Source organism: Mustelus asterias, chromosome 19 (assembly GCF_964213995.1).
Source record: "Mustelus asterias chromosome 19, sMusAst1.hap1.1, whole genome shotgun sequence".
Taxonomy (NCBI): domain Eukaryota; kingdom Metazoa; phylum Chordata; class Chondrichthyes; order Carcharhiniformes; family Triakidae; genus Mustelus; species Mustelus asterias.
The window spans coordinates 1082908-1105470 of NC_135819.1; the positions used below are offsets into that span (position 1 = coordinate 1082908).

The 22563-nt window shown below is 48.7% G+C and overlaps 1 protein-coding gene across 3 annotated transcripts in view; it reads left to right on the forward strand.

The window, feature by feature from the left end:
- LOC144507669 (adhesion G protein-coupled receptor E3-like) overlaps window positions 1-21387 on the forward strand; it is a 102073-nt gene extending 80686 nt beyond the window's left edge. For all 3 annotated transcript variants that reach the window (XM_078234825.1, XM_078234826.1, XM_078234828.1), the window contains 6 exons: window positions 42-262; window positions 9378-9444; window positions 10939-11030; window positions 11188-11356; window positions 15836-15964; window positions 19974-21387. In XM_078234825.1, coding sequence (XP_078090951.1) covers window positions 42-262; window positions 9378-9444; window positions 10939-11030; window positions 11188-11356; window positions 15836-15964; window positions 19974-20006 — 711 coding nt within the window. In that variant the 3' untranslated portion in view covers window positions 20007-21387. The remainder of the gene's footprint in view (window positions 1-41; window positions 263-9377; window positions 9445-10938; window positions 11031-11187; window positions 11357-15835; window positions 15965-19973) is intronic.
- The last annotated feature ends 1176 nt before the right edge of the window (window positions 21388-22563 follow it).

The following is a 22563-nucleotide window of genomic DNA, read 5'->3' on the forward strand; positions in this document are numbered from 1 at the left end:
GTGCTGTGTATCTCTATGACTTTACGATGGCATTTTCTCAGGTGGTGTGTGCGATCATCGCTGGGTTCCTGCATTACTTCTTCCTGACCGTGTTTGCCTGGATGTTTCTGGAGGGGATACAGCTCTACCTCATGGTGGTGAAGGTTTTCAATGCTGGCTGCCTCGGCAAGCGACACATGCTCCCGTTTGGCTACGGGTTCCCTTTCGTGATTGTGGGGATCTCGGCCGCTGTGTACAGAGAGGGCTACGGAACATCCGAACAGTACGTACCGCAATGCCGATTCTCCAGAATCGAGGGTGAAGCCAAAATGGACTTTGTCCCATGTGTGTTGGCCAGAGTTCGCATCGCTTTCTATTCTAATTTTCCCCTCTTTTTTTATCTATTAATTTGTGGGATGTGGGCGTCGCTGGCTGGGCCTACATTGCCCATTCCTAGTTGTCTTGTTCAGAGGGGCATTAAAGAGTCACATTGCTGTGGCTCCTGGACTCCCATGTAGGCCAGACCAGGTAAGGATGGCAGATTTCCTTCCCTAAAGGGACATTAGTGAACCAGATGGGTGTTTCCGACAATGGTTTCACGGTCATCTTTTAACTCCAGATTTTTATTGAATTCAAATTTCACCATCTGCCGTGGTGGGATTCGAACTCGGATCCCCAGAGGATTACCCCAGCTCTCTGGATTACTAATCCAGTGATAACACCACTAAGCTACCACCTCCCTTTCTTTTGCTGGCCTCAATAACAGTCCAAACTTCACCAGCGTCGTATAAAAGCAGAAGTGTGCCATTATAAAAATAAAACTTGCTTGATAAATTTCATATTAACTGTGAAAAAAAAACAGAAAAGCCACATATTTATTTTTGCGGTAATAATTTTAAAAGCTTTGGGACAGTGGGTACGTGGAGCCTTCCCAATCTTTCTTCAGCCTCCTCTCTCCACTCCAAATCCTGCCATTATATACATTGTCACATCTGGGCCTAGGTCTTCCAGCATTGGCCTTGGAGGGAGTGCAGGGAAGGTTCATCAGGTTGATACCAGAGATGAGGGGTGTTGATTATGAGGAGAGACTGAGCAGATTGGGTTTGTACTCATTGGAATTTAGAAGACTGAGGGGGGATCTTATAGAGACCTATAAGATAATGAAGGGGCTGGATAGGGTAGAGGTGGAGAGATTCTTTCCACTTAGAAAGGAAGCTAGAACTAGAGGGCACAGCCTCAAAATAAAGGGGGGTCAGTTTAGGACAGAGTTGAGGAGGAACTTCTTCTCTCAGAGGGTGGTGAATCTCTGGAATTCTCTGCCCACTGAAGTGGTGGAGGCTACCTCGTTAAATATGTTTAAATCACGGATAGATGGATTCCTGATCGGTAAGGGAATTAGGGGTTATGGGGATCAGGCGGGTAAGTGGAACTGATCCACTACAGATCAGCCATGATCTTATTGAATGACGGGGCAGGCTCGAGGGGCTAGATGGCCTACTCCTGCTCCTATTTCTTATGTTCTTATGTTCCAGCATTCCAACCCTTGTACCCCGGAGGATGTGCCAAGCGATGCCCCTCAGAGATCCCTCTCAGTGGGGGGGGGGCTGCCCAGGAACGCTCACTGTCCATCAGGCAACTCCCCTGCATCTGGAACCTTCCAGAATTCTGACTTTGAGTCAGATGGTTAGAGCCATTGAGGTTTACAGCATGGAAACAGGCCCTTCGGCCCAACTTGTCCATGCTGCCCAGTTTTTACCATTAAGCTAATCCCAATTGCCCACCTTTGGCCCATATCCCTCTATACCCATCTTACCCGTGTAACTGTCTAAACGCTTTTTAAAAGACAAAATTGTACCCGCCTCTACTACTACCTCTGGCAGCTTGTTCCAGACACTCTCTATCCTCTGTGTGAAAAAATTGCCCCTCTGGACCCTTTTGTATCTCTCCCCTCTCACCTTAAACCTATGCCCTCTAGTTTTAGACACCCCTACCTTTGGGAAAAGATGTTGTCTATCTAGCTTATCCATGCCCCTCATTATTTTATAGACCTCCATAAGATCACCCCTAATTCTGGCAGGAATGTTGTCCAGGAAATGTTAGAAGGATCAAGACCAGTTATAATGCCTGGATAACTGTTCCACTGGAATCACCCCCCCCCCCGCTGACTATTCCGTGCCAACCCATCCCCTGACCACCAGACTGCACCCTGCCAACTACCCGACTGCCCCCCAAACCCCTGACTAACTCCCTCACTACCAACTGACCACCCAACCACCCATTGACCACTTCAGTACTGCCCTGACCCGCCCCGTCTGCAGCCCAACCCCTGCCAACCACCTCACCATCCCCTCCACCTCACCTCCACTCTAAAGCCCCCTCAACCACTGACCCCCCCACCTCACATCCATTCTATACCTCCCTGCACCCCCGCCCCCACCCCCCCCAAACCACATGGTTACCCTCTCTCTGGAGCTTGCCAAAGTGTCTGTTGAATGCTAAAACTTACCCGCAGATATTAGCTAGTGTTGTAACATGGGAACATAGTCAGACCTCCCCAGATGCTACTCTGTTACGAGAGGAGTGCCCCAGGAGTAGGTACTAAGTCGGTTAGGATTATATTCACTGGAGTTTAGAAGAGTGAGAGGAGATCTTATAGAAACTTATAAAATTCTAACAGGGTTGGACAGGGTAGATTCAGAAAGAATGTTCCCGATGGTGGGGGGAGTCCAGAACTAGGGGTCAGAGTTTGAGGATAAGGGGGAAACCTTTTAGGACTGAGGTGAGGAGAAATTTCTTCACCCAGAGAGTGGAGAATGTGTGGAATTCACTCCCACAGAAAGTAGTTGAGGCCAAAACGTTGTGTGATTTCAAGAAGGAATTAGATATCGCTCTTGGGGATAAAGGGTTATTTGATTTGATTTATTATTGTCACATATATTGGGATACAGTGAAAAGTATTGTTTCTTGCACGCTATACAGACAAAGCATACCGTTCATAGAGTACATAGGGGAGAAGGAAAGGAGAGGGTGCAGAATGTAGTGCAATAGTCATCAACAATGTAGTTTTTTTTAAAGTTTATGTTATTAGTGTCACAGGTAGACTTGCATCAACACTGCAATGAAGTTATTGTGAAAATCCCCTCGTCGTCACACTCCGGCACCTGTTCGGGTAGCACTGAGTGAGAATTTAACACGGTCAATACACCTAGCCAGCACGTCTTTCAGATTGTGGGAAGAAACCAGAGCACCCGGAGGAAACCCACGCAGACACGGGGAGAATGTGCAAACTCCACACAGACAAGTGACCCAAGCCGGGAATCGAACATGGGTCCCTGGCGCTGTGAGGCAGCGGTGCTAACCACTGTGCCACCGAGCTGCTGTAACAGGACCAAGGGATATGGGGAGGGAAGGGGGGATCAGGATATTGAATTTGATGATCAGCCATGATCGCAATGAGTGGCGGAGCAGGCTCGAAGGGCCGAATGGCCTCCTCCTGCTCCTATTTTCAATGTTCCTACATTTAGGTACGCCCCTCACTTCCCAGGAGGCCTGATTCCAAAGTCTGGTTGGGAAATATGGAGCTCCGGTGCGAGGGAGGTAAATAGAAGCGGAGGAAGTAATCCTTTGACTGCTGCTTCTCGAGACTTGGGCCTCTTGAGTTGACATGTGAAGAGGCAGTGGGGAGAAATAGGTCAGCAAAGAGGAGCAGCGCAGATGTCAAAACTATGCTACCATCAGCAAAGAACCCAAACTTAGGCCTTGGCTTCAGCTACATGCAGCTAGGCCCAGACTCTGGCTCACATTTAGCTGCAGCTGCTGACGCCAGCACTCTTGGCACTCGTTTTGAAGAAACCACAAGACGCAGACAAGTGACCGAGATTTTTTCTTTTCGTGCAAGTTGAGGCTCATTTGCCATTTCCTACGTGACATCCTGTAAAGGCAGTGCACTGCAACCCAGGGCAGCCCACTGGATGGCTAACTCTTCCTCTACCTCACGCTACCTCAACAGGCACCTTGTGAGCCCGATCCCCGAACGGGACAGTTCACCCAAAACCAGCAACTGCAGCTCACATTTGAGATGCTTTGTTTCACTGAGGGAACAATCATTTCCAATCAGCCAAATGCTTCATTTAGCTGCTTACACGCTTTTCCCATCGATAACAATAAAAGAAATCTAAACAATTTAGATGACATAGAATTATATTAATTGGACAGCACAAATCACAGCTTCTAACTATCTCTCTATCTCCCTCGCTACCTCTATCACTCGCACTATCTATCTCTCTCTCGCCATCCAGAATTATATTAATTGTACAGCACATATCTCTCTCTATCGCTCTACCTATTCCTCATTATCCATCTCCATCTCCCTTTCTATATATCTATCTCTGGGTGCCACAGTGGTTAGTACTGTTGCTTCACAGCGCCAGGGACCCAGGTTCAATTCCCAGCTTGGGTCTCTGTCTGTCTGCATGTTCTCCCTCTGTCTGCGTGGGTTTCCTCCCACAGTTCAAAAGACAACTGGTTAGATGCATTGGCCATGCTAAATTTAAAGCTCATTTATTAGTGTCACAAGTAGGCTTACATTGACACTGCAATGAAGTTACTGTGAAAATCCCCTAGTCGCCACACTCCGGCGCCTGTTCGGGTACACTGAGGGAGAATTTAGCTTGGGCAATACACCTAACCAGCACGTCTTTTGGACTGTGGAAGGAAACCGGAGCACCCGGAGGAAACCCATGCAGGCATGGGGAGAATGTGCAGACTCCGCACAGACAGTGACCCAAGCCGGGACTCGAACCCGGGTCCCTGGCACTGTGAGACATGCCATCGTATTTGTTCAGTGATGAGGTAGATTATAAACTAATTTTAAGGGGTAAAAAATGGAAAACGGAGAGAAGAAAGTGGGTGTAAATTAGGGAAGGAAAAAGTATAGGAAGAAAAAGAGAAGTAAAATGGGCAGTAATCTGTCTCGATTATTTAGGGCAGGCGATGGCCTGGTGGGATTATCGTTAGACTATTAATGCAGAAACTCAGCTATTTTTCTGGGGACCCGGGTTCGAAACCCGCCACGGCAGATGGTGGAATTGGAATTAAGAATCTACTGATGACCATGAAACCATTGTCGATTGTCGGAAAAAGCCATCTGGTTCACTAATGTCCTTTAGGGAAGGAAATCTGCCGTCCTGACCCACTCTGACCTACATGTGACTCCAGAGTCACAGCAATGGGGCAACTAGGGATGGGCAATAAATGCTGACCCAACCAGCGACGTCCATGTCCCAGGAATTAATAAAAACAATCTACGTACTGATTTTAACCTGAATGGGGGGAGGAGTCGCTGTGGATAAAATGGCAGGAGGGAGTTGGACTGGGTGTCTCCTCGACGCAATTTTGGGTGACAGAAAAGCGGCAGTCTAGTGGTCTGCACGGGGAGACTCCACACCGACGGCGACCCAAACCCGGAATCGAACCCGGGTCCCCAGTGCTGTGAGGCAGCAGTGCTAACCACTGTGCCACCGTGCCGCCCAACCGAGATTGCTATCAGATCAGCCTTAAAAAAATGGCCGAGCAGCTTGAGGGGCTGAATGGCCTCCTCTTGCTCCTTGTTTGCATATTCAAGAGACATTTTGCTAACTCATTGCTTTCGATGACTGTGTGTAAATTAAACAGTCATTCAGTTGCTTTGCTTCTTTACATCCGTATTATTTGCCGAGATAATGACCGATCCACCTCAGCAATGGAGGTGAAAGATTATGGGATACCCTGGCAACAAGACAAAGCATGAGAGGAAAATTCAGGTCCTTTTTTTTGTGAGGAAGTTTCTTAAGCTCCCAAATCCGTGTTGTAATCTTTTTTTTTGGGAACGGTCTCCTTTTATGTTCTTCAAAAGCTTTGGAAAGCTCCGTGAGACTAAGGGACAAGAGTCGGAAGGACTTTTCCACTGCCAGCTTGATCAAACTTCCCCGTCACCGATAAGAATCAGCCTCTGCCTCTCGACCGTAATGAAGAGTACTCGAGCGTATGGTTCAGCCCTCACTTCCTGTCCCGCCGTTCACCTCACTCCCCAGACAAAACAGACTTATTTTTAGCTTTTTTTTTGTCACAGGACGTGGGGAACAGCAAAATCCTTGCCCTTCACCCGACAAATCGAGTAGGGAACCTAAAGAATCTTCCTCACCTGGGGACTGCTGAGAATGTGGAGTTCACTGCCACTGGGAATGTCTGAGGTGAATCATCATCATAGAATCTCACAGTGCAGAGAGAGGCCATTCAGCCCATTGAGTCTGCACCGACTCTCTTAAAAAGCATCTTACTCAGCCCACCCCGCGCCCTATCCCCATAACCCTACACATTTGTCCCGCGAATCCCCCTAACCTATACATCCCCAGACTTTAAGGGGTAATTTAACACGGCCAATCTACCTAACCTATACATCTTTGGACACTAAGGGGCAATTTAGCATGGCCAATCCACCTAACCTACACATCTTTGGACACTAAGGGACAATTTAGCATGGCCAATCCACCTAACCTACACATCTTTGGACACTAAGGGGCAATTTAGCATGGCCAATCCACCTAACCTGCACATATTTGGGTTTTAACCTCAGCCAATGATAGTTTGATAGCTTTCATTTTCAGGTTTTATTAATTGAATTTGAACTCCACCATCTGCCGTGGTGGGATTTGGAACCCATGTCCCCAAGAGCATTAGCCTGGTCCCCTGGACTACTAAAGCCAGTGCCGTTATCAACATCAACTGAAGGCCCTCAATGTGGATGCTTGTAGTTGTGCTCCATACCTATCGCCTCCTAACCCTAACCTCCAACCTTATCTCTTTTTTTTGCGTTTATTCAACTCCCCTTCAGATGGATCTGTGGGGCACGGTGGCACGGTGGTTAGCAGTGCTGCCTCACAGTGCCAGGTGCCTGGGTTCAATTCCTGCCTTGGGTGACTGATTTTGTACAGCAACATATTTGTGGGACCTTTCTAAGGATAATTAAGGATGGACAGCATGTGTTGGCTTTCCAGTGATGCCCATATCCCAGTAATTCAAAAGAAAGTCAAAAAAAATTAGCAAGATAGTAAATAACACATTTGTGCCACACATTGTGTAACTTGTCTTTAAGTTTTCTTGAGTTATTAGCAAGTGGCAATCAATGTATTAGATGAATTAACTGCACCTTGTTAAGGTGTACAAGATTACGAGGGACATGGACAGGGTGGATAAGGAGCAGCTGTTCCCCTTAGTTGAAGGGTCAGTCGCGAGGGGACACAAGTTCAAGGTGAGGGGCAGGAGGTTTAGGGGGGATGTGAGGCAAAACCTTTTTACCCAGAGGGTGGTGAGGGTCTGGAATGCGCTGCCCAGGAGGGTGGCGGAGGCCTCACACTCTTTAAAAAGTACTTGGATGAGTACTTGGCACGTCATAACATTCAGGGTTATGGGCCAAGCGCTGGCCGATGGGATCAGGTGGGAGTTCAGTGTTTCTCGTGTGCCAGTGCAGACTCGATGGGCTGAAGGGCCTCCTCTACATTGCATGATTCTATGATTCTAAATCTTAAGAAACTGAAACAGGGACAGTAGCCATAAGCCCCTTAACCCGACTCCACCACTCAATAAGATTCTTATTTATTTGATAACAGGACGTGGGCGTCGCTGGCTAGGCCACCGTTTATTGCCCATCCTTAATTGTCCTTGAGAAGGTGATGGTGGGCGACCTTTTTGAACCGTTGAGGTACACCCACAGTGCTGTTAGAGAGCCAGGGAGGGGGGGAATTTGACCCAGCGACAATGAAGGAGAATCTTCAAGTCAGGGTGGTGAGTGGCTTGGAAGGGAATCTCCAGATGGTGGTGTTCCCATGTATCTGCTGCCCTTGTCCTTCTAGATGGAAGTGGTCGTGGGTTTGGAAGATGCTGTCTAAGGAGTCTTGGTGAGTTGCTGCAGTGCATCTTGTAGATAGTACACACTGCTGCTACTGAGCGTCGGTGGTGGAGGGAGTGAATGTTTGTGGATGTGATGCCAATCAAGTGGGGCTGCTTTGTTCTGGATGGTGTCGAGCTTCTTGAGTGTTGTTGGAGCTGCACCCATCCAGGCAGGTGGGGAGTATTCCATCACACTCCTGACTTGTGCCTTGTAGATGGTGGACAGGCTTTGGGGAGTCAGGAGGTGAGTTAGTTAAAGAACAAAGAAAATTACAGCACAGGAACAGGCCCTTCGGCCCTCCAAGCCTGCACCAACCATGCTGCCCGACTGAACTAAAACCCCTACTCTTCCAGGGACCATATCCCTCTATTCCCATCCTATTCATGTATTTGTTCAGACACCCCTTAAAAGTCACTATTGTACCTGCTTCCACTACCTCCCCTGGCAGCAAGTTCCAGGCACTCACAACCTTCTGTGTAAAAAACTTGCCTCGTACATCTCCTTTAAGGCTTGCCCCTCGCACCTTAAAGCTATGCCCCCTCGTAATTGACTCTTCCACCCTGGGAAAAAGCTTCTGACTATCCATTCTGTCCATGCCCCTCATAATCTTATAGACTTCTATCAGGTCACCCCTCAACCTCCGTCGCTCCAGTGAGAACAAACCAAGTTTCTCCAACCTCTCCTCATAGCTAATGCCCTCCATACCAGGCAACATCCTGGTAAATCTTTTCTGTACCCTCTCCAATACTTTTCTGTACCCTCTCCAATATCCTCTTGATACCGTAGATGAGGGGGTTAGCTTATGAGGAGAGATTGAGTAGATTGGGCCTGTACTCGTTGGAGTTTAGAAGGCTGAGGGGAGATCTTATAGAGACATATAAGATAATGAAGGGGCTCGACAGGGTAGAGGCAGAGAGATTCTTTCCACTTAGGAAGGAAACAAGAACTAGAGGACACAGCCTCAAAATAAGGGGGAGTCAGTTTAGGACAGAGTTGAGGAGGAACTTCTTCTCTCAGAGGGTAGTGAATCTCTGGAATTCTCTGCCCATTGAAGCAGTGGAGGCTACCTCGTTAAATATGTTTAAGTCGCAGGTAGATAGATTTCTGATCAATAAGGGAATGAAGGGTTATGGGGAGCGGGCGGGTAAGTGGAACTAAACCACTATCAGATCAGCCATGATCTTATTGAATGGCGGGGCAGGCTCGAGGGACAAGATGGCCTACTCCTGCTCCTATTTCTTATGTTCTTATGTTCTCTCCAAAGCCTCCACATCTGTCTGGTAGTGTGGCGACCAGAATTGAACACTAAATTTGCCACATAAATCCTAACATCTGACCTGCTCTGGTAGCCACACATTTAAAGTTTGAAGTTTATTTATTAGTGTTACAAGTGGGCCAAAAAATCGATCAGTTTCAGTCTGGATCTTTTTGGACATTCCTGTTAATAACTTATTTCCTTCTATTTCTGCAGTTGCTGGCTCTCATTGGAAAACCATTTTGTGTGGAGTTTTCTGGGACCAGTGTGCATGATTATAATGGTGAGAAACACATTGAAATATCTGCGCTAAGCACACTCATTGTCGAGGGCACTGACCCTGGCCTCGCTGTGATAGACACAGGAGCGCTGATAGAATGAAACACCCATGTTACAAAGGGAGGGATGGAATCTTTTCAATGGTGGAGTCACAGAGATGTGGAATATCTGACACTGGAAGGCACATTCTGCCGTAAAGAGGTTATGGGATTAGCAAGAGATGGACAAGATTAATCTCTGATAAAAGATATATATACCTTTCAGTGTTATGATCTCTCCTCCTTCTGGACAATGTTCATGTTGGTCACACACACGGATCACAGATACAATGCAACCAGCGTGTTCATAGAATCACAGAAACCCCACAGTGCAGAAGGAGTCCATTTGGCCCATTGAGCCTGCACCCACTTTCCGACAGAGCATCTTATCCAGTCCCTCCCCTCAGCCCTATCCTTTTAACCCCACTCCCCTTGCCTGCTAATCCTCCAAACCTATACATCTTTGGACAAGGTGACAATTTTCAAGGCCAATCCACCTAACCTGCACATCATTGGACACTAAGGGGCAATTTAGCATGGCCAATCCATCTAACCTGCACATCATTAGACACTAAGGGGCAATTTAGCATGGCCAATCCACCTAACCTGCACATCTTTGGACACTAAGGGGCAATTTAGCATGGCTAATCCACCTAACCTGCACATCTTTGGACACTAAGGGGCAATTTAGCATGGCCAATCCACCTAACCTGCACATCTTTGGACACTAAGGGGCAATTTAGCATGGCCAATCCACCTAACCTGCACATCATTAGACACTAAGGGGCAATTTAGCATGGCCAATCCACCTAACCTGCACATCTTTGGACACTAAGGGGCAATTTAGCATGGCCAATCCACCTAACCTGCACATCTTTGGACACCAAGGGGCAATTTAGCATGGCCAATCCATCTAATCTGCACATCTTTGGACACTAAGGAGCAATTTAGCATGGCCAATCCACCTAACCTGCACATCTTTGGACACCAAGGGGCAATTTAGCATGGCCAATCCATCTAATCTGCACATCTTTGGACACTAAGGGGCAATTTAGCATGGCCAATCCACCTAACCTACACATCTTTGGACACTAAGGGACAATTTAGCATGGCCAATCCACCTAACCTGCACATCGTTAGGCACTAAGGGGCAATTTAACATGGCCAATCCACCTAACCTACAAATCATTGGAGTGTGGGAGGAAACCGGAGCACCCGGAGGAAACCCACGCAGACACTGGGGAGAACGTGAAGAGTCCGCACAGAGAATTACCCAAGCAGGGAATCGGACCCGGGTCCATGGCGCTGTGAGGCAGCAGTGCTAACCACTGTGCCACCGTGCTGCCTACAGTTTCAGTTGGCCCTGTATCAGGCCTGGGGAGCGCTCATATTTGCATTCATTACAGACCACGTTCCTGTGCCTTCTCTACACCCTGACTGAACGTTTCCACTTTTTACAGATCAACATGGTTTTTTACTGCATAACCCTGGTCAAACTGGCAAAGAAGATGTCCTCTATTAAGAAGGATGAACCGAAACTGAAAATGATCAGGTATGTGTGCGTGTGTGTGTCTGTGTGTGTGTGTCTGTGTGTGTGTGTGTCTGTGTGTGTGTGGTACTGATGTACCTGTATGCAGGAAGAGTCTTGTCATCTTCAAAGACTTCTATCCATGAGGATTTGACTCTGATTTCTCTTATCCCTCTCCCAGGGTATTCACAGTAACGGCAATCGCACAGCTGTTTCTTCTGGGCTGTACCTGGCTATTTGGGATCTTTCATTTTAAGGAAGAGACTGTCACAATGGCTTATATATTCACAATCATTAACAGCCTGCAAGGCATGTTCATCTTCATTCTACATTGCCTCCTGAATAAACAGGTAGGATTAAGTGACGTTCTGTTCGGACATGATATTTAACACAGACAGGGATTGTAATATCTGCCTGACCTCCTCCATACTGACCCGTCAGATAGAATCAATCATGCATTCAGCAGATCCTCACATTTCCAAACGCGAATGTATATAAATGCTACTCTCTGATATACCCCACACCCCTCACTGTAATACTCTCGGATATACCCCACACCCCTCACTGTAACACTCTCTGATATACCCCACACCCCTCACTGTAACACTCTCTGATATACCCCACACCCCTCACTGTAACACACTCTGATATACCCCACACCCCTCACTGTAACACTCTCTGATATACCCCACACCCCTCACTGTAACACTCTCTGATATACCCCACACCCCTCACTGTAACACTCTCGGATATACCCCACACCCCCTCACCGTAACACACTGACATACCCCACACCCCTCACTGTAACACTCTCTGATATACCCCACACCCCTCACTATAACACTCTCTGATATACCCCACACCCCTCACTGTAACACTCTCTGATATACCCCACACCCCTCACTGTAACACTGATATACCCCACACCCCTCACTGTAACACTCTCTGATATACCCCACACCCCTCGCTGTAACACTCGGATATACCCCACACCCGTCACTGTAACACTCTCTGATATACCCCACACCCCTCACTGTAACACTCTCTGATATACCCCACACCCCTCACTGTAACACTCTCTGATATACCCCACACCCGTCACTGTAACACTCTCTGATATACCCCACACCCCTCACTGTAACACTCTCTGATATACCCCACACCCCTCACTGTAACACTCTACGATATACCCCACACCCCTCACTGTAACACTCTCTGATATACCCCACACCCCTCACAGCGACATTCTGAGAAACCCCACACCCCTCACTGTAACACTCTCCGATATACCCCACACCCCTCACTGTAACACTCTCTGATATACCCCACACCCCTCACTGTAACACTCTCTGATATACCCCACATTCCTCACTGTAACACTCTCTGATAAACCCCACACCCCTCACTGTAACACTCTCTGATATACCCCACACCCCTCACTGTAACACTCTCTGATATACCCCACACCCCTCACTGTAACACTCTCTGATATACCCCACATTCCTCACTGTAACACTCTCTGATATACCCCACATTCCTCACTGTAACACTCTCTGATATACCCCACACCCCTGACTGTAACACTCTCTGATATACCCCACACCCCTCACTGTAACACTCTCTGATATACCCCACACCCCTCACTGTAACACTCTCTGATATACCCCACACCCCTCACTGTAACACTCTCCGATATACCCCACACCCCTCACTGTAACACTCTCTGATATGCCCCACACCCCCTCACTGTAACACTCTCTGATATACCCCACACCCCTCACTGCAACACTCTCTGATATACCCGACACCCCTCACTGCAACACTCTCTGATATACCCCACACCCCTCACTGTAACACTCTGAGAAACCCCACACCCCTCACTGTAACACTCTCTGATATACCCCACATCCCTCACTGTAACACTCTGATATACCCCACACCCCTCACTGTAACACTCTCTGATATACCCCACACCCCTCACTGTAACACTCTCTGATATACCCCACACACCTCACTGTAACACTATCTGATATACCCCACACCCCTCACTGTAACACTCTCTGATATACCCCACATCCCTCACTGTAACACTCTCTGATGTACCCCACACCCCCTCACCGTAACACTCTGATATACCCCACACCCCTCATTGTAACACTCTCTGATATACCCCACACCCCTCACTGTTACACTCTCTGATATACACCACACCCCTCACTGTAACACTCTCTGATATACCCCACACCCCTCACTGTAACACTCTCTGATATACCCCACACCCCTCACTGTAACACTCTCTGATATACCCCACACCCCCTCACTGTAACACTCTCTGATATACCCCACACCCCCTCACCGTAACACACTGATATACCCCACACCCCTCACTGTAACACTCTCTGATATACCCCACACACCTCACTGTAACACTCTCTGATATACCCCATACCCCTCACTGTAACACTCTCTGATATACCCCACACCCCTCACTGTAACACTCTCTGATATACCCCACACCCCTCACTGCAACACTTTCTGATATACCCCACACCCCTCACTGTAACACTCTCTGATATACCCCACACCCCTCACTGTAACACTCTCTGATATACCCCACACCCCTCACTGTAACACTCTCTGATATACCCCACACCCCTCACTGTAACACTCTCTGATATACCCCACACCCCTCACTGTAACACTCTCTGATATACCCCACACCCCTCACTGTAACACTCTCTGATATACCCCACACCCCTCACTGTAACACTCTCGGATATACCCCACACCCCTCACTGTAACACTCTCTGATATACCCCACACCCCTCACTGTAACACTCTCTGATATACCCCACACCCCCTCACTGTAACACTATCTGATATACCCCACACCCCCTCACCGTAACACACTGATATACCCCACACCCCTCACTGTAACACTCTCTGATATACCCCACACCCCTCACTGTAACACTCTCTGATATACCCCATACCCCTCACTGTAACACTCTCTGATATACCCCACACCCCTCACTGTAACACTCTCTGATATACCCCACACCCCTCACTGCAACACTTTCTGATATACCCCACACCCCTCACTGTAACACTCTCTGATATACCCCACACCCCTCACTGTAACACTCTCTGATATACCCCACACCCCTCACTGTAACACTCTCTGATATACCCCACACCCCTCACTGTAACACTCTCTGATATACCCCACACCCCTGACTGTAACACTCTCTGATATACCCCACACCCCTCACTGTAACACTCTCTGATATACCCCACACCCCTCACTGTAACACTCTCTGATATACCCCACACCCCTCACTGTAACACTCTCTGATATACCCCACACCCCTCACTGTAACACTCTCTGATATACCCCACACCCCTCACTGTAACACTCTCCGATATACCCCACACCCCTCACTGTAACACTCTCTGATATACCCCACACCCCTCACTGTAACACTCTCTGATATACCCCACACCCCTCACTGTAACACTGTCTGTTATACCCCACACCCCTCACTGTAACACTCTCTGATATACCCCACATCCCTCACTGTAACACTCTCTGATATACCCCACATCCCTCACTGTAACACTCTCTGATATACCCCACACCCCTCACTGTAACACTCTCTGATATACCCCACACCCCTCACTGTAACACTTACTGATATACCCCACACCCCTCACTGTAACACTGATATACCCCACACCCCTCACTGTAACATTCTCTGATATACCCCACACCCCTCACTGTAACACTCTCTGATATACCCCACATCCCTCACTGTAACACTCTCTGATATACCCCACATCCCTCACTGTAACACTCTCTGATATATCCCACACCCCTCACTGTAACACTCTCTGATATACCCCACACCCCTCACTGTAACACTCTCTGATATACCCCACATCCCTCACTGTAACACACTGATATACCCCACACACCTCACTGTAACACTCTCTGATATACCCCACATCCCCTCACTGTAACACTCTCTGATATACCCCACATCCCTCACTGTAACACTCTCTGATATACCCCACACCCCTCACTGTAACACTCGGATATACCCCACACCCCTCACTGTAACACTCTCTGATATACCCCACACCCCTCACTGTAACACTCTCTGATATACCCCACACCCCTCACTGTAACACTCGGATATACCCCACACCCCTCACTGTAACACTCTCTGATATACCCCACACCCCTCACTGTAACACTCGGATATACCCCACACCCCTCACTGTAACACTCTCTGATATACCCCACACCCCTCACTGTAACTGACATTTTGTCCGTGGTTTTCACCTGTGAGGTGAAAATCGGGATACTTCCCGACATTGCCACTCAGCCTCTGCCCGGCAGTGCTTTCCTCTTACCCTTTTCCCCCTGCGGTGCTGGGAAGAGGCTGAACCCAGGGCACAAGCTTCCGCAGCAGGCTCGAGACAGAATCTGAGGCAGGGCTCAGTTCCCTGGGACACCAGCCCAATTCTGAGTGTTTGGCACTCATCCCTCCTGCCCCACACCTCACCCATCCCCGTGTACTATCAGTACACCCCAATCTAACACCATACGCCCAAGCTTCTCAAATCCAAATGTACCCACTTGCCAACCCTCCGTCCAGTTGTAATCTCATCTTATCATCATGTCCTCTTCCTTATCCTCTCCTTCATTTGTGTCTCTTCATTCTGATACCAACCCACACGTCAGTCATGGCCATTTCTGATCCTCTGGAACTTTGCCTACCGATGTGAAATTCCTAATAACCCGTTGCGCTATTTTCTTCTCGAAGGTTCGGGATGAATATCGGAAATGCCTTTCCTGCATCTTCTGCTTGAAGCCCATTCTATACTCAGAGTTTGTCCAATGTTCCACCATGCCGCTGGCCAGTTTGCAATCGAGGAATACCTCAACCTATCAGGTTCGTTCCTCCATTTTAATCTTTCTGCACTACGTTCGTTGGATTGGCCGTGCTAAATTGACCCGAGTGTCAGGCGATTAGCAAGGTAACTATGTGGGGTTACGGGAATAGGATCTGGGTGGGATTGTGGTCGGTGCAGACTCGATGGGCCGAAAGGCCTTCCTCTGCATTGTAGGGATTCTATGATACACTCCCACATCCGAGTGGAGGGGCGACCTCTTGCGAAACCCAGCTGCCGCCTGGAATTGTTTGGAAGTCTTCGAGAGGTCTGAATAATCTGCTCATACAGAGCAGAAAAGGCCCATCAGCCCATCGAGTCTACACTGACAAGTGGGAAACACCTGACTTCCCACCTAATCCCGTGTACCGGCACTTGGCCTTGACTGTTATCATAGAAGAATCATAGAAACCCTACCGTGCAGAAGGAGGCCATTCGGCCCATCGAGTCTGTACCAACAACAATCCCACCTAGGCCTTAACCCCGTAACCCTACATATTTACCCCACAAATCCCTCTAACCTACACATCCCGGAACACGAAGAGGCAATTTAGCATGGCCAATCCACCTAACCTGCACATCTTTGGAGTGTGGGAGGAAACCGGAGCACCCGGAGGAAACCCACGCAGACACGGGGAGAACGTGCAGACTCCTCACAGACAGTGACCCAAGGCCGGGAATCGAACCCGGGTCCCTGGCGCTGTGAGACAGCAGTGCTAACCCGGGTCCCTGGCGCTGTGAGGCAGCAGTGCTAACCCGGGTCCCTGGCGCTGTGAGGCAGCAGTGCTAACCCGGGTCCCTGGTGCTGTGAGGCAGCAGTGCTAACCCGGGTCCCTGGCGCTGTGAGGCAGCAGTGCTAACCCGGGTCCCTGGCGCTGTGAGGCAGCAGTGCTAACCCGGGTCCCTGGCGCTGTGAGGCAGCAGAGCTAACCCGGGTCCCTGGCGCTGTGAGGCAGCAGTGCTAACCCGGGTCCCTGGCACTGTGAGGCAGCAGTGCTAACCCGGGTCCCTGGCGCTGTGAGGCAGCAGTGCTAACCCGGGTCCCTGGCGCTGTGAGGCAGCAGTGCTAACCCGGGTCCCTGGCGCTGTGAGGCAGCAGTGCTAACCACCGTGCCACCGTGCCGTCCAAGGCCAATCCCATCTTTCCTTGCAGGTGGATGGGAAAGATTTGGAAGGACGCAGAGAGAGTTGTCCACCATCTCCCGGTCCCTATTTGTCCTTTTACAAAAAGGAATGATGGGATTGGTGTTTGTGGAAGCTTGCGATGCACGGATTGTTCTGCCACATTTACTACATCACAGCGATGGCCAGACTATAAAAGTACGTCATTGGCTGCACCGCCCTGTTGGGATGTCCGGCCCGACTGAAAGGCTCTGTGTGAATGCAAGCTCTTCTCCTCAATGAGTGAAATGCTGAATTTAGAGTCATTGTTGCACAAACACACTTGCCCATCGGACAATGTGGGCCTTTCCCTGAAGATTCTTGAGTGGCACGATTATACGAATTAGGGGCCGGAGGAGGCCACTCGGCCCCTCAAGCCTGCTCCGCCATTCAATAAGATCATGGCTGATTTGGTTGTAACCACAGCCCTACATTCCTGGCTGCACCCCGATAACCTTTCACCCCCCCCCCCGATAACCTTTCACCCCCCCCGATAACCTTTCACCCCAATAACCTTTCACCCCCTCGTTAATCAAGAATCTATCCAGTGCCTTAAAAAGACTCTGCTTCCGCTGCCTTTTGAGGAAGAGAGTTCCAGAGACACTCCACCCTCTGAGAGAAAGCATTTCTCCTCACCTCCATCTTAAATGAGCAAGATGAGAGGTCACATGACACCAGGTTAAAGCCCAACAGGTTTATTTGAAATCACAAGCTTTCAGAGCGCTGCCCCTTCATCAGGTGAAGTTCTAGTGAATCTGTGGAATTCATTGCCGCAGAAGGCTGTGGAGGCCGGGTCATTGAGTGTATTTAAGACAGAGATAGATAGGTTTTGTGATTGGTAAGGGGGTCAAAGGTTACGGGGAAAAGGCGGGAGAGAATGGGGTTGAGAAACCTATCAGCCATAATTGAATGGTGGAGCAGACTCGATGGGCCGAATGGCCTAATTCTGCTCCTATATCTTATGGTCTTATTACCCACTAACCCTCCTGACACTAAGGGACAATTTAGCATGGCCAATCCACCTAACCTGCACATCTTTGGAGTGTGGGAGGAAACCAGAGCACCCGAAGGAAACCCACGCAGACACGGGGAGAATGTGCAAACTCTACCCAGACAGTGACCCAAGACTAGCTTTGAGTCCGGGTCCCTGGAGTTGTGAGGCTGCAGTGCCAACCACTGTGCCGCCATTCTCTCTGAGGAGAATGACAGTGCTCAGACCTCCTTGTAACTGCCAACTCCTGGGAGGGCCCAACTTTGCACAAGAAGAGAATCCAACAAGGAGTCCATCTGTACTGCACTTTCAGTAATTCCGTATTGACGTAAAGAGTTAAAATGAGGAGTAAATACATTGCAACCATAAGGATAATACATCCTCTCTGGAACTTTGCAGTGTGCTGGTGACACCTAGTGGCTGAGAGCAGTTTTGTTTGGGTTGCTCTTGGCCTGTGCTGCTTCATTACACCCTCTAGTGGCCAGTCACAATATCACCATCCATCGGGTGGATAGTATTAGTCAGCCAATAAAGCTGAAACATCCGCGGCTGGGAGTCCTTGGAGAGGGATCGCGCGGTGTCCGCTGGCACACTCAGGGTCTTCCGTGCCTGCTGGGCACCACAGAGGCTGGCGACTGCCAAAATCACATCTTAATTTGGCATTTGTGAGATTTCTTCCTGGTTCTGTCTTCTGTTTGCTGTTGCCCTTTAAGAGGGCGCCCCTTCCACTTGCTGGTTTGATCCTTATGTTCTAGGAACATGGGAATTAGGAGCAGGAGTCGGCCAATCCAGCCCTTCGAGCCTGCTCCGCCATCCAATCAGATCATGGCTGATCTCTCCCTGGTCTCCAATCCACCTCCCCACCTGTTCCCCATCTCCCTTTAACCCGTTTTGATCAGAAATATATCCATCTCCTTCTTGAAACCATTCAATGATTCAGACTCCCCCGCGCTATGGGGCAGCGAGTTCCACAAGTTCACCACCCTCTGCGAGAAGTAGTTCCTCCTCATCTCAGTTTTAAATCTACCGCCTCTCAACCTATACCTGTGACCTCTTGTTCTAGACTGCCCCACAAGGGGAAACATTTGGTCCACATTTACTGTTATCAATCCCTTTTAGTATTTTATATTACTCGACTAGATCCCCTCTCATCCTTCTCAACTCCAGTGAGTACAAACCCAAACTGTTTAATCTCTCCTCACACGTCAACCCCTTCATCCCCGGAATCAATCTGGTGAACTTCCTCTGAACTGCCTCCAATGCCACCGCATCCTTCCTCTTGATTAATAAGGGGATGAGGGGTTATGGGGAAAAGGCAGGAGAATGGGGATGAGAAAAATATCAGCCATGATTGAATGGCAGAGCAGATGGGCCGAGTGGCCTAATTCTGCTCCTATGTCTTATGGTCTTATAGTAAGAAGTCTCACAACAACCAGCTTAAAGTCCAACAGGTTTATTTGGAATCACGAGCTTTCGGAGCGCTGCTCCTTCATCAGGTTAGTGACTCACTAGTGGAAAGTATTAAAATAACACCCCTGCATTAGTTCAGATTAAAACAAACATTCCAGCAATTAAGATCAATTATGTTGCTGCAGTAACAAAAGGCACAGTATCGCCACACTACTCCTGCTCCTAATTGGTGTACTCATGTCAACATAGACTTGTGCTGGTTTATTTCATGGAATGAGACTTGAACGTGCAATCTTCACTTGGAGATGAGAATACAACTCATTGAAGCTCAGTTGTGACCCTCAGCACAGCTCCTGTGTACGATGGATGTGCCTATCGAAAGAAAACAAAGGTCAGAGGTTACGACCCCCCCCCACCTTCAACTAACCCATCTTTCTTGGTTGTTTCAGGGCAGAAGCATCAGCCTTCAAACCACGTCATGAACGAGCTTCAGGAATTGGCCCGGCCTGCGCTTTATCACCAGGACCGTGCTTGGAGGTCTTTCCCCGTAAACCTCGCACGGTGGACATTGCGGCTGTTGGTAAACCGGGAATGCTGTTTCGGATCCTTCCCACGCTGGGCCCACGCAATGGGCCAACCAATCTCCGAACTGGTGGGAGATCTACCACAAGGAAGATGCACAAGTGGAACTGGGGTGGGATGCTGAGCAGGATAATAAGACATGTGGTTAAGAGAGCAGGAAGTTACTCAAACCAAGCCACTCTCAAGGACTTCTCTTTCCTGTTGTTGTCTGAAGTATTTTGTATCGTATGGTATGTAGTCATCATGAGACCGTGAAACTTCATGTTTGTCACCATGTTTTTCACAGCTTCTGGGATGATTCTGGGGGGAGTCAAAGTTTATTTTTATTAGTGTCACAAGTCGGCTTACACTAACACTGCAATGAAGTTACTGTGAAAATCCCCAAGTCGTCACACTCCGGCGCCTGTTCGGGTAAAACTGAAGGAGAATTTAGTACCTAACCAGCGCATCTCGGACTGTGGGAGGAAACCCACGCAGACACGGGGAGAACGTGCAAACTCCACACAGACAGTGACCTAAGCCGGGAATCGAACCCCTGTCCTGTGAGGCTGCAGTGCTAACCACTGTGCCACCGGGCCGTCCACACTGCCCAATGGCTACTCCAATACATTGAGCTCTGTGCCGTCGCCCTTTGCTTTGATATGGTTCGGAGATTGGACATTTTGTTTCCCTTCAACTCTGGGGACGGGGTTTTGCGCGCCCCGTAAAATCCCTCCCCGAGGTCAAGGGACCTTTCCATGGTCCCGTCCCTCGCCCGCTCCGATTCCTGTGGCAGGCGGGGCGGTAGAATTCCAGCCTGTATCTAAATGTTGAGTAACAGAAAGGAGATCTGGCACCATCATGGTGGTTGACCAACTATCTGCAAGTGAGGGGGGAAATGGTGTTTGTCGTGGTAATTGTGGTGGTAATGTCTCTGGACTTGTAATCCACAGGCTAATGCTCCCTGGAAACGTGGGTTCAAATCCCACCATAGCATTTTCAAATGACCACAGAATTTAAAATCCACACTCTAATTTTCTGATCCTACCCAGTGCTGGCATCTTCCAGTCCCACCAGCGGCCACCCCGGCAGCGGAGGGTGCGAGGCACGCCAAAACCCGCAGACATTGGCAGGACTGGAAAATCATGCCACCGGTCAATGGTGGGTCAGCGTCCTCCACCGCCGGATAATGGAGTCGGTGGGGGGGGGACCATTTACAGATCTTGAAATCTGACAAGAAGATGTTCGGCGAACTGTTTGAAACGTATGGAGTTAATATAAATAAAATGAATTATGTTTTGGAACTTATCTTTTATTCTTTCGTGGGACTCGAGAGTCACATGGCCACAATTTGTGGCTTATCTCTAATTTCCCTCAAGAAGGTGTTGGTGAGCAGCCATCTTGAATGGCTACAATCTCTATGGTGTAGGTACACCCACAGTGCTGTTAGGGAGGGAGTTCCAGCGACAATGAAGGAGTATGCATCAGTAACGTGACTGATTTACGATTTGATGAATCTGGGTAAATGTACCACACAGTTTGTTACCAATTCATTCATGTCCAAAGGTCCCAGACCAAAATCTCGGCCTGTTAACTTATCGTGACCACGGTTCCCAAGCCACGCTGCAATGGGCTTGGCAACGCAAACTGTCCTCGTGCTAGACTTCAGCAAGTTCAGGCTGGTTTGTGAGGTGTGCCACCGAACCGTAGAAAAGCTACAGCATAGGAGGAGGCCTTTGGGCCCATCTTGTCCATACCAAAGACACTTTGGTGCCTTTCTAATCCTACCTTCCTGCACCCGGCCCAGAGCCCTGAGGCTTGCAGCATTTAAGATACAGATCCAGGCTTTTAAAAGTGTTTACATTCTCTGTCTCCACCACCAACCCTGGCAGCGAATTCCAGACACCCACTACCCTCTGTGTAAAATAGTTCTTCCTCGTGTCCCTTCTACACCTACTGCCACTTATCTTGAATCTATGTCCCCTGGTTCTAGAATTCTCTGCTAAAGGAAACAATTTTATCCTGTCCGCTCTACCGCTTTCCCTCATAGTTTTGTACATTGCAATCAAATCACCCCTCAACCTTCTTTGTTCCAAGGAAAATAACCCCAACCTATCCAATCTCTCTTCATAGCTATGTTTTTATAGACCTGGCAACATTCTTATAAACTCCTCTGCTTCGAGAGCAATTACGTCCTTCCTGTAATGTGGTGACCAGACCTGCAGAAAATACTCCAGTTGTGGCCTCACCAGTGCTTTATACAATTCCAACATTATATCCTTACTTTTATATTCCAAAACTCTGCCAATGAAGGAGAACATTCCTTATGCCTCTTTACAACCTTGTCTACTTGAACTGCTGCTTTTAGGGACCTGTGTACTTCTATGCCAAGATCTCTCACTTCATCCACTCCTCTTAGTATATCCCCATTTATTGTGTATTCCCAAAAACTGTTTGAACTCCCAACTGCACCACCTC